We start from the raw sequence: 19,429 nt of genomic DNA, 5'->3' as shown, positions 1-19,429 counted from the left end.
CATCTGTCTTTTCTTAATTTGAATTTATGCCCCCTTAGGTTCGTAATCTGAACAAGTGGAAGGATCCCATCAGAATTCAGCGTGCTCAACCCATTCAAGTCCTTACACACCTCAATCAGATCACCGCGCAGGTGCCTAGTCTCCAGCCACTGCAATTTGCAGAACTTAAGCCTCTCTTGGTAAGAGGATCCCTTCATTACCCTCATCAATCTTGTTGCCCTTCTCTGTACACTAAGCCAATTTTCACTCTTGTGTTAGCAGAAATATTTAACCTATGGGAAATGCACATGTAAAAGGGTTACAACTTATGTAACCCTTTTACAAGTGCTTAGTCATAAGTTATGATGTGGTTAGTCATAAGTTATGGTGTGCTTAATCATAAGTTATGTTTAGTCATAAGACTAAATATTTACTTTAAACATGTTTGCTGTAAATTTTTGAAATGTCTATTTTTTACATAATTGTATATTGTATTTTTTATTTTGTATATAGTGAATTGTGTCCATTATTCTACACATTTCACATAAATATTCTATTCTAAATATTGTGTATATATATATATATATATATATATATTTTTTTTTTTTTATAATAGCTGTCACATGTTGATGTCTCTTGTAAAGCTATTTTGTGGAGTAATCCACAGAATAGTTTTACTATTTCTCAAATTTTTAAATAAAATATATATGGATTCTGCCTCAATATTGTAATTATGTTATAAGTTTCTAGTAATATATCATAATTTCTTAAGACCCCAGTAGTGTATTGTAAAGTGATATCATAATAGTAAAGTGACATCATCTTAGCAGCATATCATAATAATGAGTCCCCAGCTATTACAGAACTTTTAAGTTAGCAACTTTATGTGAGGTCCTTTTTATGTTTCATGTGATTATAATTCAGAGGCTCATTTTAATAAAGAAAAACCTTTTTTTTTTTTTTTTTTTTTTTTTTTTAATAGCTTTCTCAGGATTAATACAAATTCGCAGCTTAACAAAGTCATTGAAACCAGAAGAAATGAAGCATTTAGTTACAGTGTCAGAAATGAAGCGATTTCTTGTGAACAATGGTTTACCATTTGATAAAGGTTATACTTGTTTACATTTGTCTTGTCCATTTTGCTTACATTCACGACACATGCAAGGCAAGGATGGGACCTTATATATTAATATGACCACAGGTAAGATTTATTGATATTTTTCTGTTTTATAAATATTTTTATATTTTGTACTATTTGTTTGGTATGATGTATAGTCATGTATGGAGGAGATGTATATCAGAGTGCATTTTTAGATTCTTATAAACAATTTTTTTAATAGTCTCTCTCTCTCTGTGTTTATAAGAAAAACTGTGTACTAATGGGAAGCACATATGTAGAGTTTGAGACATCCAGGTTTGTTGCAAAATATCTCAAATGAAAGTTTAATCTCATGGATTACACAAGAAATTCTGAAGTCCCTATATCAGCTGAGTAATAGCAGAATTTAATAAGAAATAGCTTGAATAAAAGTACCATTTAACATGGTTTCTTGCTTATGGATAGGTAGCTCAGTTCGGTAAGATGCACACTTATATTTTTTGAATATGGTTGGAAACCATAAGCAAAAAATATGCAGCAATCAACAACCCTTGGCTGAATAGATTTGCAGAAGTTTGCCTTCAGCTAATGGGTGGTCGATTGCTGGAACAAGCTTCCATTCTGTTGTTGTGGAAGGGGATAGTTTAAATAAATTCAAGGAAGAACTAGACAAAGTATTGGAACGGATGGAGGGGTGAATTTTTTTTTTTTTTTTTTTTTTGCTGATGCTGTATAAGCTTGCGTTCTTGAATCATTTGCTACTGTTAATACTAATATTAAACCAACTGAATTTTTTAAAAAAATTCTTTTTAATAAATAAAACTGAAATATATAAATATTGAATCTTAAATTTTTTTTTTTTTATATTTTAATTTGAATATGTTTATATATTTGATGTTTTGTCAAAATTTTTAAATTTAGTTATGATGCTACCAATGTGTATATAACATAAGATCCATGTAATTAAAAAATTAAAATGTAATCATTTTAAATTTACTTATATTCTATTCGATATACAGTTATTCAATATTTGTCCAGGCTCAGCTGGTTATAATATTAGAGTGAATTAAGTAATGGAAGGAAGTAACTTTTTTCTACATTGCCAAAATAAAAAATAAATAAAAATTAAAAAATATAATCACTCATACTTTTCCCCCATAATGATGCAGTGATTATCCAATTTGATTTTGAACTTAACTAAACTCTCTGCCCCAGCCACTGTGGCAGGTAATATGTTTCACTGATATACAACATGCTGCCTGAAAGTAAAATTAAACCCTAAACTTTTATGTTTGCCTTCTTTGGTTCTTGACTCTCCTATCAGTGAGAGTATACTTCTCACTTTCATTTTACTGATCCCCCTTCAGTGTCTTTTACACCTCATTTAGTTTTCTTAAAAACATCAATGAAGTTCCCTTAGAGATTCCCCCCATTAAGATCTCTTAGTTTCCAGACTACAAGTTATAAAATCTCTCTCTCTCTCTCTCTCTCTCTCTCTCTCTCTCTCTAAGAATATCTCTTTCTTTCAATAACTAACTTTGTTGCTCTCATTGTATCTTTTATAATGGATCAAAATCCTTCTGGATTTGGGATTTCCAGACCTATACACAATGTTAAAATATGACCTAACCATTTCTTTATATAGTGGAATAATCACCTCTTAGTTTCTACTGGCAAATTCTTAGGTAGAATCCTATATAGAGCAAAGTTTCCGGCATTCCCCTCCCCTCATACTTCTCCTTCAACCCATGCATGGTACTAAGTACTAGGTTTTGATACCTTTCGTGTTTGGGGTTTTCATAAAAAAAAAAATAAAAATATGCTGTCTTAGTGGCCTGTCATGTCACATTGTATAATTGTCCCTAAATCATGAGTGAATTAATTTGAAGAAACACTTAATTCACCCTCCTGGTATCCCTCTTTAATAATAATAATAATAATTTATTTATCCCTATTTTATGTTACTTTTTTGGGAGATAACAGCAAAAAAGGAGGGAGAACACATAAGCCAATGGCTTTTTAGGGAGTGTTCCCTTAAAAAATGATGAATATACAAATATGCAATTGAAAAATGTACAGTTCTGAAATTGTACAGGTAATGTTCAACAGGAAAGACATAAATAAATTGGAGCGTTTTGTACATTTCTTTACAGAAGACTTCGAAAAGCATCACTACTTATAGTATATAATTGTGAACATTTTTACAATTAAATGAGGAGAGAAAAAAAAATGATGAGTACATGCACAGAAATTTACAAACTATTTTCCAACTGCTTCCTTTAACATTTGTACATTATTTCCATGTTGGTGTTTTTAAAATCCAGGAGTTGAGTGGAAGGTAATTTGAATCAGACATCCATGGTGATGTGTTCAATTAGTAGTGTCTTGAATTGATTTAGTGAAGTGACATTTTTGATTTTTGCAGGAAATTTGTTCCAGGTTTTAGCATCTCTGTATTTTATACTTTTCTGATTTTATGGCTTTTCTGAAAAGCAGAATCTTCAGGTTGGCTTCATTTCTTAGATTGTATGATATTTCTTCTTCGTCTATGGTTAAGAAAAAGGATCTGAAGAGAGGGGGAAAGTCTGCTGTCTTCATAGCATCGTAAACAAGGATCACCTCGGCTTTCTGCAGTAACTGGTAGATGCTTAGGAGTCTCACTTTCTTGTATCTCGAACTAACTGATGTGTTCCAGAGAAGGCCCAAAATTGAACGAACGCATCGATTGAGAATGGAGTTGATTCTCGCAAGGTTTTCTTGGCTGGTGGTACCCCATGAGATGATTCCATAGGTGAGGTGCAGTGAATTAAAGAAAGGAATACTTGTCTGAGAAGAGAAGGAGACACCCAGGCAGAGGCCCTGGCGAGTATTCCCACTAGTGACGAAGTTTTCTTTCGTAGGGTTATCATTTGTTTTGCCCAACTTAACTTATCATCTAGCCAGATTCTGAGAAACTTGGTTTCAGTCACCCTTTCAAGTTGTTTTTCTTTGTATATTACGTCTAAATCAATATTTAGTGATTTGTTTTTCCTTCTAAACACCATATATTTTGATTTTTCTGGATTCAGTATAAGCTGATTCTTTTGAAGCCAATTATGCATCACAGAAAGCAAGGCAGAGATTTTGAGTTGAAGCTCATTAGGGTCTTTATATGTGATTAGGATTATCTGTGTGTCTTTAAACAAATTATCCCTAAATCTTTTTCCACTTCAGCTACTTTGTGTCTTCTAATTATAGCAGAATATCAATTATTCAATTATCTGAGTGGAGATTATCCACAGTGCTAATTATCCAAAGTGATCAAGGAACTGGCATGTAGTACGTAGTACATGTTTTTTGCGTTGTCTGTATATTACTTTATTTTATGACAATATTTAAAATTTTATGACAGTATTTTAGCAATAGATCAAAAATTTAACTTGCAGCTAAAGAAAGTTTCTACTTGATTTCACTAGCAATATCAGACATCAAATGGAAATGTGAAGTGTATTTATTTTCTTTTTAGACCAGTGATATAACTGTTTTTTGAATAATATTGTATGGTAAGCTGTAGCTGAAATTTCTGTACAGTGTAATTTCTGATGCTGTTTTTATGCCATCATGTATCAAGTTCTGTTCATCAATAATGAAATTGATTCATGGTGTTTATAATACCTGTTTAGCAGTTGAATATAGAGTAGAAATTTGACAATTTTAGTAATAGCAGTAATAGTAAGCCATAGTTATTTGTTATTTGGTTTTTAAGAGCATTAGCAACTAAGGCCATATTGCTCCGGGATATGCAGTGGTCATTCCCTGACCTTTCCACATCCTCCGTATTTGGTGGTGATGGGCTCGAACCCCGGTCCAGAAGCGTGTGCTACGCACTACTGCTCCTTCTCACCTGGCTACGGAGGCACCTAGTAAGCCATATAGTTCAAGGAACCCACAGGCCTCTTTTGCTGCAATGGCCAGAAAAAAAAAAAAAATTGTAGATAAGAAAACACAAATTATTTGCTTCCCTCCTCACATTGGCAAGTATCCAATTTTAGACACTAAAAAAAATATTTGATTGTTCAAAAAAATTTATTATCGCAATTAATTATTTGAGCAAATCAGTTATCAAACTTTATCAGTCCCCAATTAAGATTGGATAATCAGTGTCTGCTGTAATATTACTCTTGTCCAAATGCAGGATTTTGCAGCTACAAGCATTGTATTTTAACTCCTTTTTCAAGCTATTTGCACAATTTATGTAGGTTGTTTTGAAACAGCATACCCTTTTTTTTTTATTAGTGGTAGCCACTTTCCCAACCTTTCTGTAATTAGTAAACTTTAACATCAAGCTTGTTTTGTCCTCATCAGTGTTATTAATAAATATCAGAAATATTAGGGACTGAAAAACTGAACCTCGTGAAACTGTTCTGGCAGCCAGGCCCTGCCACTGTGGTTTTCCCGAGGTTCATCTTTTTATCCATTAAACCTCTCAACTAATTTAAAATTGCTCTAGTTCAGTGGTTCTCAAGCTTTAGTGACATAGGAACCCACCTCCCCTTTTTTTTTGGCTTGAAAAACTTTTCACGGATTCATTTTGGCTTAAAAAATTTTTTTGTAGATCCATTTAAGTGTGATTCCACACTTCACAAAATTCATATTCTACCCTAAGTTTTTTCAATTTTTAAATATTGATAAGAAATTTTGGACATTATTCACAGACCCTTGGTGTGCATGGACCACCGTTTGAGGACTGTTATTCTAGTTTATACTACAGGTATTCGTGTTAAACCATATTGTTACTAGAGTTTAAATAAACTGCAGGTGACTCCCACTTAACACATGGGATGCATTACTGATAACTCTGCATTAGCCATAGCCAGGTGGGCAGGAGCAGCAGTGCGTAGCACATGTTTCTTGATTAGACCGGGGTTTGAGCCCTTGACCACCAAATACGGAGGATGCGGAAAGGTCGGAATGACCACCGCATATCCCCGGAGCAATATGGCCTTAGTTGCTAATGCTCCTAAAAACCAAATAACAACAACAATAACTCTGCATTAAGTGAAAATCTGTGTTTTTTATATTTTGCAAAATTTAATTTGTAAAAAATAATTTAAATATAATTAAAATTATTTTTTTTAAATAAAATTTTCTGTTTATATCCTGGGATGACCACACAGTCAGAGGAATTCACAAGATAGAGAGGATACAAGAAACAGCACCATATTTAGCAGTCACAGGCTTGAACCCTGGTCACTCAAGGCATGTGTACTTATGCACCCTCGCACATGACCATTCAGTTATGGCGGCCTTTAACAATTTAAATATGCAAAATTTAATGTAAAAATATATTACCACCATATTTTTATTTACTATTAAGGAACCAATAAAATGGCAAAAAGCTTTATATATTGTGTATATATACAGTGGCTGACAAAAAAACTGCATCACCTTAAAAAAGGTAACATTTGCAGTGAAACGTATAAGATATTGTTTGATTCTAGTCATTTTGTTTGTCGCAAAGCAAAGGTATTGCATCATAACGTTTCTATTGCATCAGATAGTAATTGCAAGGTGTTGCATCAGCTGTTTCTATAAATACGGAGTTAGAAGGGTATACATGCCTATTAGTATCCTGTTTTGTGGAGTTGTAAGCATGGCTCCATATATTCAGTTCACACCAAGAAAAAGTGTAGCTGTTGCTCTGTCCCAGGAAGGCTTTTTACGCGCGTTATCGCTGATAAAATAGGCTGCCACCAGTCAACAGTATCTCGGGTGCAGAAATTAAAGTGTGAAACCGGTGATGTGAAGAGAAGACCTGGATCAGGCCGTAAGAGAGTGACTATGCCTCCCCAAGATCGATATTTGAAATGGCTATGCCTTTGTAATCACCATGCTAGTACTTCTGATCTAAAACCGGACTTTGAGATGGTCTCTGGTGTTGAAACAAGTGCACAAACTATCCAAAGACTGCTTTCGGAATGTGGTCTGCATGCCTATCGGCCCAAGAAGAAGAAGAAGCCTTTGTTGACTCAACAAATGAGGAAGAAGCTACTTGCTTGGGCTAAAATGCATGTGTCATGGACAAAAGAGCAATGGGACACAAGTCATCTTTTCTGATGAATCGAAATTCAACTTGCATGGCTCGGATGGGAAGTAATAAGTCAGAAGACGAAAATCAGAGGCATACCATCCTGACTGCATAACACTGACTGTAAAGTTCTCTGCCGGTCGGATGGTCTGAGGATGCATAACAAGCAAAGGGATGGGACGAATTAAGTTTATTAATGGAATAGTGAATGGAGAAACCTACACTGCTATCTTGGAGGAGTGCCTAAAACTCCTTATTAGGGATCACCACACAGATGTCCAAAACTGCATTTTTCAACAGGACTCAGCACCTTGTCACACAGCAAAATTAGTAAGTTTTATGCTATTTAGATTTAATGCGTTTGTCTTCTTGTCTCACAAAGCTTAAAACATACACCAATGTTTTCCCTCATTTTTCTCCATTAAGGTGCAGTCATACCTCAGAAATGCTGGCATTACAGTGTTGGACTGGCCCAGCAACAGTGCAGATTTGCTATATAATGTTGTCTAAAATTGCTCAGAAGCCAACAAGTAAGATTCAGCTGCAGGAGAGCATTGTAAGTGTGTGGTACTACAAAATTGGGGAACCATATATCCAGAAGTTGATTAACTCTATGCCAGATCGTTGCAAGGCTGTAATTGCAGCTCGAGGAGGAACAACAAAATATTTAGGATTTATTTTGCTGATTTACAGTACATAATACTATTACGTTAACTTGTCATTTCAGTTTGTACATGTAAATGCAATAAAATGTATGTTTGGTTGTCATGATTGCCATTTGCATGATTTCTCATATTTTCATTAATTACATTTTACCCTTTGGGAAGATATTTATGGCAATTAGGTTTATCAGTTGGAGTCTTTTTATTGGATTTCATTCACAGAGATATATATCTCAACTAACAAATGCATTTCGAACATTTCTGCAACCCACAATGCAGCGCAAAACACATTATTTGCAAAATTCACAAGTGATGTAGTTTTTTTGTCCGCCACTTAGTATGTACATATGTACTAACACATATGGAATGGGCCCTGCCTCCCTCATGTTTTGGTACAAACTTCTATTAATAAGTGAATCCAGGGTGGATTGCTGCTTGTTTTTTAAGTGAAGTGATGACCACTTTTCACGAAAAGTCGTTTCAAATCCGTGCATTGATTGTGTAGTGGAAGTGCATTTTCAGTGACTTTGATAGTCAAAACTCTGAGGTAATTGGGCTTAGACTCTTGTGTTTTCTCAAGTGCAGTATGAAGATCTAACTTCTGCAGTTTGTTGTTGGCAGGGGAATCAGTGTTGCAGGTTAGCAACTCCTCTGTGTAATCCACACTAACTCCCTCAATCTCTGCTATGGTTGCCATGTGGATATCTTCAATTTCACTGAGTAGCTCATCTTCAGAAACCAGGAGCACCCTGTACATCTTCTGGATACAGAGCTAGACACCTTCATACAAGATGGGAAGATTTTTTCATCGGTCCCACATGCTTCATCTATTCTGGCGATCAGTAACTTTAATGATGAAACTTTGCATGGTGAATTTCCATTTCAAAAATGTGATGGTGAATTTGCATATAACAAGTGATATGCCTAGTTTAGTGGGATGTTCTGCCCATTACTACTTGTCTACAGCTCCTCACCAGATATTTTGCATAAAAAATTAGCTTTTTAATTAATTTAAATACAGACTGCATTGTAACAAATTCGCACTGGTTGGGGCACACTACGTAGAGTTACCTGTATGCCAGAATCATCAGTTGCATCTAGTTCTTATTAAACCCTTTTTGAACAGGTTAAGTTAGCTACTCTTAGTTGGAGATAGGATTGCTCTCCTGAAATTTTCCAAGGTTTTTTCATTTAATACTTTTGAAGATGTGTGTTTACAGACACAACACATTAATATCATGTGGCTTGAGTTGCTTTGGCAATAATCCAAAATAACTTTAACCTTCTGAATATGTGGTCATATATAGCAGATATACTTGGATGAAATGCTTCATCAGTGTTTTATTTTATATTAATATTTTATCATTGCTATACTCAATTTATTTGAATGCATTGTGCCATGTTAGAAACTAGAACTCAAATACAAATAATAAAAAAAGATGACATTGCACTTCAAAAAAATAAAATTTTTTTTAGGCATGTTTATATGCTATTCGTGCAAGCAAACAGGAAGCTGGCTTGTGTTTCAAGATTATGTTTCATTGCTAACTGAAGCAAAGAAAACCAGTGAAAGGTAATGTATGGTCTTAGTGTTCTTTTATAATACTGATAGAAGAGTAGAATGTTTTTGTGCTGTTTGAGAATATATTTAGTGGAAAGACTTCCTGTTCTCAAGTTATAAAAGTCTGAGATAATAATATTTTTTTTACTAAATACTTCAGCTTTTTGGTTAATTTGAATTTGTATTAATTGTCATGTGATGCCATATAACAAAATTACCAAAGTAATTATGTTATGAAATAAAAGGTAGGCAATTTTTTTTAGAACTTTTCAGAAATATTAGAAAGCAAATTTATAATCTTTAATTTCTAATCATTAATCAACATTAATGATATTATGAATAATTATTTTTATATATTCTTGACTATAACAAAATTATTTTGTGTGGTTCTTGAACACATCATTTTAATTTAGTAACTTAAATGATAAACAAAGTCAAGCTATATTATTCCTTAATTTTTAATAGGTACATGAAATAATTTTGAAGAAATTACAGTAAAAAAAGAAAAAGAAAGATCTTAACAAGTTGTATCTATTTTAATTTTCAGCAAAATAAATTTCCCTCCTCCAGAAAGCGAAATATTTGACTTGGATCATCTTGAAGAAATTCAGAAAGTGTTTAGTAGTGCAACCGATATAAGTAGCCTAAAGGAAACTGAATTTTTACCTCTGGCAGATAATTTTAGCTTAAAAGTAAGCATCATCAAGACAGTATTGTTCTTTTGTGTATCCATCACAGGAAATTGCCCTTAAAATTGAAACTTGTGCAGCTTCTCTTATGTATTTTAAATTATGTGATATGAAAGAATCATTTCAATTAACAATTTCCAATTTATTCTTTAAATAAAAGTTATTACTAACGTGGGATAAATGTTAGTCCTACCTGTTGAAGATTATTAAGTTACAATCAATATATAACATTATTATGTTGTACTCTTAAATTTAAATATATGAAAACATTTTATTTGCTTGCTTTTCATTATCATTCTACTCTTCCATTTAGCACGGATTGAGTCCCTATTTTGATATTGACCTCCATTATTGTTGGTCTCTTGAACCTCTCATTTGTCGTTAGCTCTGAAAGCCCGTGTTCTCCTTGCTTTTGTTCTGCCCATGTTCTGCTTGCTTTTGTTAACTAATTATCTACAAATATTCATTTATGTAAGTGTAACAGGTTAAATTTGAATAATTTGTTATGCATTTTTTAAAATTTCATTAATAAATCTTATTTACTTTTTTGAGTATTGATTTTAGTTTTTCTTATCATATACAGCTTATAAAATATTTACTTGTATAAATTATGTGTTTTTGCATATACAAAAAAAATTACTCTATATAAGCTTATACTTATATATACATTCTGAATTATTTCATTTGTAGCAACAAATGTTGTGCTTCTCATTCCTACAACTACCTACCACCACCACCACCACCACAAATGAGAGATATTGTCTGTAGACTGGATTATTAATGTGGGCAGTGCTACGTAGTGTGATTACTCTGTAAATTCAAAACAGGAATAGATGGCTTCATCAACAATACCAGGAGAGTTGATATCCTCCATGTTGCTCATCACTCAATAACAGAGGGTCACAGAGTATATGCCTCTAACTCCACCATCATAATAGAAGAGACTTTTTAGAAGCTTACCACATAGAAAAAATTACTAAAAAGAACATTCAACAGAAAAATTGGCAGAATCATTTTTCTGATTTTCTTAGATATCGATGAAGGGATATGAGGTATGATGTCAAAACTTGTAGATAATATCAAGATCAGGAGAGTGGTAAATGACCATTGCCATGCAGTGCTCCTTCAGAACAACTTGGATAGACTTTAGGAATGGTCCAAAAAAAGCTGTTTTAATGTTGCAAAATGCACTGTTTTAAACTTGAAAATAACTCCAGATAATTTATACATTAGGAAGGAAATGAATTAAAGACGAGAGAGAGAGAGATGATCCAGGCAAACATCTGGTTCGTTCTCTATACAGTATAGACAACAGCAAAGACAGCAGCCCACAATGTTTGAACCTTTGCTTGCAAAGGTAGGGAAATTATAATCCCATTGTATAAGGCAGTGGTGAGATTGCATACATAATACAGTGTCCAAATATGGAGACCATCCCTAAAAAAATACATCAATCTTCTTGAAAAGGTATAAAGACAAATGATGCACTTGGTGAAATTGGCAAAAGATCAAAGATTTTGAATAACTAGGTTACAGAGCTTGCTAACTGCATATCTTAGAGGAAGTGTGATTCAGGTCTAGAAAGCTATGAATAGAGTTAATAAAATGACTGAATGCAAAATTTTTGCAGTTATTAATGGTAGTTGAACTAGGTACCATAAATTCAAATTATGAAGGGAAGGAAGTGATGTAGACTGGATAATAGGAATTTTTTTTTTTATCTAGAGAATTGTTAATTACTAGAATAAGTTGCTTCAGTGCTTCCATAATTGTTGAGGTTGACAGCGTGAGGAATTTCAAAGCTCAACTGGATAACTTTTTTTTTTTTTTTTTTTTTGTCAGTGCAGACAAAGCTGAAGACTTTCTTTCACCATATAACTAATACTAATAAAATATAAAGTAGATAAGAAAGAACAAAGTATATATTTCCCTCATGTAGATAACTATCCATCTGAACTTTGAATTTCTTCAAATTGTCAGTCTCAACTACCCGTGGAGGTGATGTGTTCCAGTAATCAACAATTCACTGGCCAAAAAGAAAAACCTCCTACATTCTAATCTAAACCACTTCCCCTGTAATTTGAATCTGTGATACCCAGTAATAGAATTCTCTATAACAGTGAAAATTCCATCTTCATTCATTTTACTAACTCCCTCACAGAACCTTATAATCTCAAACAGGTCCCTTCTAAGCTGCCTGGTTACCAAGCCCACATAATTGAAGCCTATCCTCATATGGTCGCCCTTTTGCTAATCTTGTGCGAGTTGTCCATCTTTGGACCCTTTCAAGAAGCTCAATGTCTTTTTTTCCAGATGAGGCCTCCATAGTAGCACTTCTTTGCACTTTGGACACAGTATTACAAAAGCAGTTTTAAAATTGCCTTATATAGTGAGATTATAACTTTCCTATCTACATGGTGTTGTTTGATAAATCATTGATAGGATACCATGGGCTTTCCTGGTTGCCTGTTTACACTGCCCAGAGAACTTCATATCTGCCTATATTGTAACTCCCACATCCCTTTCTTCCTCTACTGTTTTTACTTCAACCCCACTAAGTGTATAAGTTATTTTGGGATTGCTATTTCCCAAGTGTAAGACCCTCCATTTTTCTGCATTAAAGCAAAGCTGCCACTTTTCTGGCCATTCCTGGAGCCTGTTCATGTCATCTTGAAGGAGCATTGCTTGGCACTGATCATTAACAACTCTCCCAATCTTTACATCATCTGAAAATTTTGACATCAAACCTTCTATCCCTTCGTAAATGTTGTTTATGAAAATCAGAAACAACAGTGGCCCAAGAACTGATACTTGGGGGACTCCACTTCTGCCATTACATCAATCTGAAGAATAATCATTAATCACAACCCTCTGCCTTCTGCCCTTCAGCCACCCTGCAATTCATCTTAGAATTTTTCCAGTAATCCCAACATTTTCTAGCTTGCACAGTAACCTCTAATGAAGAACTGGGTCATATGTCTTGCTAAAATCCAAATAAACTATGTTGAAATTTAAAAATATTCTTGGCTAAATGCCTAAGAGTATGAAAGAGTTGTTTATGCATGGGTACTGCACTTACGTCATTTCTACTACCCAGGTAGTATGAATGCATCATTTAATTATATCTCATATTGTGAATACCTTCACAACAAGTGGCAGAGGTATTGCACTGCTTTGAATAAATAATGTTTCACCAGTGGAGGAGACTGTTACTTATTCTCGGCAGTGGTGTCTGCCGAGAATAAGTAACATTAGTCTATTGCAACAACAGTGTACCTGCCCACCCGCTGATGAGTAAGCTAAAGCTTGTTTCAAAGCTTGTTAGCTTACAAGCTTTGAAACGGTGCTGTCTGGGTGGTTGGTATTCGCTTAGAATAAGTAACATTAATCTTCTCCACTGGTGAAGCATTACTTATTCAAAGCAGTGCAATACCTCGGCCACTCATTGTGAAGATTTTTACAATATGAGATATAATTAAATGATGCATTAATATTACCTGGGTAGTAGAAATGATGTTAGTACAGTACCCATGCATAAACAACACTTTCATATGTTGAAATTGTTCCCTTTATCCAGCTCATGAGCAACTGTGTCAAAATAGCTTACCAGGTTAGTTAAACATGATTTTTTGTAGCGTATAAGTTGGTGCAATTGCATCATTTCCTTAACATGATTTTTCCCTAACAAAACCATGTTGCCTATCCTTCAGAAAGCCATTTCTATCTAAATGTCCCTGGATTGCACTCTTAATCGTTGCCTCCAAGATTTTCTCTACCAATGAAGTCAGGCTAACTGTTTAGTCTGTCTTCAGTGGTACTGAAAATCTTCAGGCAATGATTAAAAATGATCTAAGAGCAAAGTCAGTTACTGACTTTACTCCTAGAATTTCTTGTGCTAATCAGGAGTTCAAATTCAGCCATTTTATTGACAACACTCCTGACATTACTATAGACATAGTTAAGACTAAGTATTCTTCTATAGTTTATCACCCTGACACACCCCTTGAAATTATTTAGGCTTGTTTCCTAAATAATTTCAAGGGGTGTGTCAGGGTGATAGCTTTATCTTCCCTCTCATTCAAAACATTGCCACCCTCAGAACATTTAGTCAACATCAGCTATTGTAGCAACAAACAAGAATTCTTGATGTGTGCAAGCATTACTTTGATCTATACATCAGAGAAATGTGTGTCTATATTACCCTTCTTCTCTCTAACTAGTAGTTTCCCTGAACCCTTAAGGTATCCTCAATGATACTGGTAAAAATACTTGCACCACCTTTGTTCAAATGAATACCATCTCTACAAAATAGATTTCTTCTATCTACAAGTGCATGCCTTGCTGATAAAAATTTCTTGCAAAGTCCCCAGGGCTTGAGTTAATCTGCAAGGCTTTCAGCATATAATCCCTCTTGTCATATCTGGGCAGAATTACAGAGACATACACATTCTGACCTAACTCGTGGCATTTTTTTCACCATGGTCCTATATTTATCCAACAAATCATCAGGTCATGTTCATTTAATATTGTTAGTTCCCACAATAATAATAATGCTCTCCTTAGTTCCCTTAAAATCTGACAATCTATTGGTAACATCATTAATTTAATTGTTTCTTCCGACGAATACACTCTAGTTCTGGTCCACCTATCTTTATTACAAAAAATGTTACAGGTTTTCATGACATTAGAGTCTCCCAATAAAACTAAATCTTCTTCAACCAGATCAGTATTCACTTGAGTATTCTTTTCTTGGACTTGAATTGGAGATGCATCACTTGGCAGGTCACGAGATGCTTGAGTCCCTGATGAGCTCCCAGTTACATTTGTTTCTAGGACAAGCACCTGTTTCTTCAGTGACTCAAATTATTTTAGTAATGCATCAAGTTTTAATTTCAGATTAGTACATGCCTTATGTCAGGTGCACAGAAAAGAATCGTCATTTTAGCTTGGTTTGTCTACTAGACTGATCTTAGAATACATGCCACTGGCTATACAAGTGGCAAACTCATGACTCTCACTGAAAATGCCCACAGGTGGGCATTTTCGATGTGAGTGTATTGAAAGTGGTTCTTGTAACAACCATTTTTTAGGCAAAATTTTAACTTAAGAAACATTACAAAATTTAAATTTACACTATATTACAGATTTTCGGTTAAAAAGTATTACAGAAATTAAACTGTTACCAAAACTGTATCCACTAGTGTAGTTAAAATTAAGCTACTGAAGTTACCCGAAAGAATTTAACTTAGCAGCAATTTAAATCCATCACCCAAGCAAAGAACGTTTTAAGAAATTACTAATGCAATTTACATCTGTGCAGGTCACAAACCCAGGCTGCATGACTAGTGTTCCAGCTTTTCAGCGTCTATAGGGCACAACAGTGGTGATGATAAGTTCTGCTATTCTAGGCCCCCCTCCCCCAGATAATCAATTAAATATTCCCTTAATCGTATCTTAACTCTGTCCTCCTTGCACTTCCTAGTGTTGTCTTTTGCTTAAATTAGTAGCAAAATGTAGGACCAAATTGAACTCAGTTTTTGTGAATTTTTGCTATTTTAACATTTTGTTATGAAATTAAGAAATTTTTGGAGATTTGTTTCTGTTCTCTGTTTGAATACATAATAATAAATTTCCATATATTCTGGCCTTGGCTATCTCAAAAAAAAAAACAAAAAAAACCCAGAAATTTATTATTATGTATTGACCACAGAAGAAGGGATCATAGATTCCCAGAATGTCTCTAGTTTTATTGTTTATATTTCTTGTCTACTTATGATATATTAATTTACTTATGGTTAAATTTATAGTGCTCTCTCATTGCAGCATAGTATTATTTCCTAAGATTAGTTGGCCTTGTGTTTTTGAGCATACGATAAGAAACAGAATGTTCTGTTTCATGGAATTTTTAAATAAAACATTCGGTTACAGTCACCATGCTGGATCCAGAAAATTCTAGCAAAGTAGAAGGAATTGGTGTTGATTAATGTTATCCTAATAAATTTAAATTAAAAAATGTAGTAGTAATAGTAGAAGGAAAATATAGTAATATTTCTAAAATTGTCTGTGATATTGTAATAACAGTTCTCTCTCTTGTTTTTAAGGGTCTTGATTCATATTACTTAAAGAGTTTTGATGTTCGAATCACACAGAATAGGACAACATTGATTTTCCCATTATACAGTTTTGATAAGAGGCTTTCTGCAATTAAATATTTATCACTGAATCAAGAAATGGAAGGTCTGCAGGATGTTATAATGCCTAGGTAAGCATTTTGCTTATACCACTTTAAGATGATATGAAAATTTACTCAGGTGTTAAAAATCATAGCATCTAATGTAGTTTTCCTTTTTCACATGATGTGAAAAAGGAAATGTAGTTTTCCTTTTTCACATGATGTGATGAACAAAATAAGAATATTTTGTTCATCAAACAATTTCAAATTGCTTATAAAAGAAACACATCAGGTACCTTGTTAATTATTTATTTAAAGATGATCTTCTTCTTCTTGTGGTCTTCTTCAAAGTAAACATTTTCAATATGTTGGAACCAGAGTTTTAGTGGGATCAGATCTGTAATCCATGGGAAAAGGAATAGAGGCATTCTGAAAAACATTGAAGTACGCTTTGGAAGTTTCTGTTTCTTCAATGAACACAGGCCCAAAGATGCCAATACTGGAAAGGGAACATTACACTGTAACTTGTTGGGAATGCAAGGGATTATCAATAATGATATGAGGAGTTTTCTAAAACCCAATTATGATGATTTTGTGTGTTCACACAACCATTTAACTTAGCATTTCCCAAAGTGTGGCCCATGGCCTGGCACTATCCTTAAAAAAAAAAAACTGGTCCTTAGAAAATATACAAATAATTGCATGATCCTATAATTGTCATACAAGCTTGTCACATTCATGATGTCGTGAAACTAGTTTCTCATATCTGCATGTTTTTTTTTTTTTTTTTTTTTTAAGTACTTATAGTACTGTGCATAGGTTGAAGGCGAAGGGAGAGGAATTGGGTATGCCAGAAATATTTCTGTGGAGACTAAAAACATGGGTTCTATTTTCTTCACATTAATTCTCTGCTTAGTTATTTAAAGGCTATAAAGGGAACATATAATAAACGATTTATGGTTATAAAATGAAGAGAGAAAATGTGTTACTTTAAAAAAAAATTTTTTTACATTTATATTTTTGGGCCGCAAAAAAAAAAAAAAAATACTATATAAAGTTTGGGAACACTGGTTTGAATGAAAGTAAGCTTCATCAAAAAAACCATACTGTGCTTGAAATGTGTTGCTTATTCTCAACAGTGCTGGAAATTTCATTGCAGAACACTAAACAATTGTGTTTCTGGCTTCAGTTCAGGATTGGAAATAATTGTATCGTGTAAAGATATGCTGATAAGTCTGAAGGATAGATTTTTATCACAGTGCTCATTTTCATATTTTGTGAGAGATGTCATAAGGTTTTCTTAAACTAGAAAGTTGATACAGTAAAATCTCGTTAATACAAACTCGGTTTATACAACGTACTCGTTGTTATGAAGCGCATACCATTCTCCTGCGAAAGAATAGGCTTTTCTATGTAAATATATTCGTTTATTACAAAATTCGGTTAATATGTATTACAAAGTTCTTTTTCATCCCGTGAGAAATAAATATTGTCATTTTGTATGTTTAATACAAATCTTGGCAGAGCAATCCGATTATTGCCCCCGGCCACCTGGCTCCCTACTTCCTGAAGGATGGCACTGACTTGTTAGAAATTAGTTTTGTGTAAACAAAAGCAGTTTATGGTAGCTACAATGTCAAGTGCACTTTGAAAAACATCTTTCTGAAGGATGAGTTGTAAAATTAACAAAAGAATAAAAAGATTTTCTAAGTTGTTTACATGCACTCCCTCGCTTTCCATGGGAATAAGGTCAGTTGCAGTTGTTACCCCAGTTCAAAGAGTCTTGCTATCATATACAGAAATCTATTTTTTGTGCCATTTTATCTGAGCTGATGTCTTTTTTTCGGAACTTGTGTCTTTAGATTAATTTAAAACTTGTTTATATTAAATCTTATCTAGCAGTGTTATGGCGACAAAATGTAGACGGACAGAATTAAGCCTGGAAATTAAAATAAAAATTATACAAGAGGCTGATAGGATGGAAAGAAGCAAAATGGACATTTCAAAGAAATACAAAATCCCTTTACCTACTTTATCTACAATACTGAAAAACCAAAAAAGACTTGAAGTGTGTGACACTGGAGCAGAGATGAAAAACAGGAAATGAATTCGTGGTGCAAAACACGAGGAGCTTGAAACAAAACTTTTCGAGTGGTACCAACAAATGTGTGCATCTAATTTGCCAATATCAGGTCCAATTTCACAAGAAAAGGCAAATTATCTAACTCAACAACATGGAATTAGTGACTTCAAATGCAGCAATGGCTGGCTCCAAAGATTTAAAGACAGGAGTAACTTGATTTCGCAAAATGTTTGCGGTGAGTCTGGATTAGTTGACAAAGAAAAGGCTATAGACTAGTTGTGTTCTGTATGGTCCATCCTTGAAAAATATGAGGCAAAGGATATTTTTAATCTTGACGAGACAGGTTTATTTTATAATTTGCTACCAAACAAAACATTTGCTGTTCGAGGAGAGTCTTGTCATGGTGGAAAATTAAGTAAACAAAGACTCACTGTTCTGTTATGCTGCAATTCAGATGGCAGTACAAAACTACGCCCACTTGTGATTGGTAAGTTTTCCAAGCCAAGATGTTTTAAAGCAGTTAACCAACATCCCTGTGATTATGGGGCCAATAGAAGTTCTTGGCTTATGGTCAAAATTTTTGTCTTGATTATCAAAATTGGACAGAAGAATGGCTTCAGAAAAAAGGACATTTTGATGATTCTAGACTGTTGTACAGCACATTCTGCTGAGACACTTAAGTTGACAAATATACTGCTGTTGTCTTTACCCCCCAATACCACCAGTTTAATGCAACCACTGGATTAAGGCATTATTTATAACCTTGAGAGAGCATATAGAGCCTGCCTGATAAGGCACTTGATCCGCAACATAGAAGGAGGGAACAATTTGCAGCCAAATTGAAATGTCTTGGATGCTATCCGTAATCTTGTTATTGCTTGGGAAAGTATTACATCAGGTGTAATAATCAACTGCTTCAGAAAGAGAGAACATCATTGAAAAACTTGGTCCAGCAGATAAATGTGATAGCAACAGTGAGGAATGGAGGAATTTGAAGGAGCTTATGGATTTTGTTGGTGAATTTGAAGAGTTTGTGGATGATGGAGTTGCTACCACTGCAATGCCAATACCAGAAGAGCTGCTGGTTACCAAACAAAACGATGATGTTTTTGTTACC

At 34.0% G+C, this 19,429-nt stretch overlaps 1 protein-coding gene across 1 annotated transcript in view; it reads left to right on the top strand.

Annotated features, from left to right (window-relative positions):
• Window positions 1–19,429, top strand: part of mtDNA-helicase (mitochondrial DNA helicase) — a 56,887-nt gene that overhangs the window by 2,251 nt on the left and 35,207 nt on the right. Inside the window, exons 2-5 of the mRNA XM_090383270.1 lie at window positions 962–1,180; window positions 9,284–9,380; window positions 9,916–10,060; window positions 16,159–16,319. Of these exons, the coding sequence (XP_090239396.1) occupies window positions 962–1,180; window positions 9,284–9,380; window positions 9,916–10,060; window positions 16,159–16,319 (622 nt within the window). The remainder of the gene's footprint in view (window positions 1–961; window positions 1,181–9,283; window positions 9,381–9,915; window positions 10,061–16,158; window positions 16,320–19,429) is intronic.

This window comes from Mastigoproctus giganteus, chromosome 10 (assembly GCF_048544385.1).
Source record: "Mastigoproctus giganteus isolate SK-2022 chromosome 10, ASM4854438v1, whole genome shotgun sequence".
In the NCBI taxonomy this organism is placed as follows: Eukaryota; Metazoa; Arthropoda; class Arachnida; order Uropygi; family Thelyphonidae; genus Mastigoproctus; species Mastigoproctus giganteus.
Note: the sequence above shows the minus strand (reverse complement) of the source record. Positions and strands in the feature narration are given on the sequence as shown.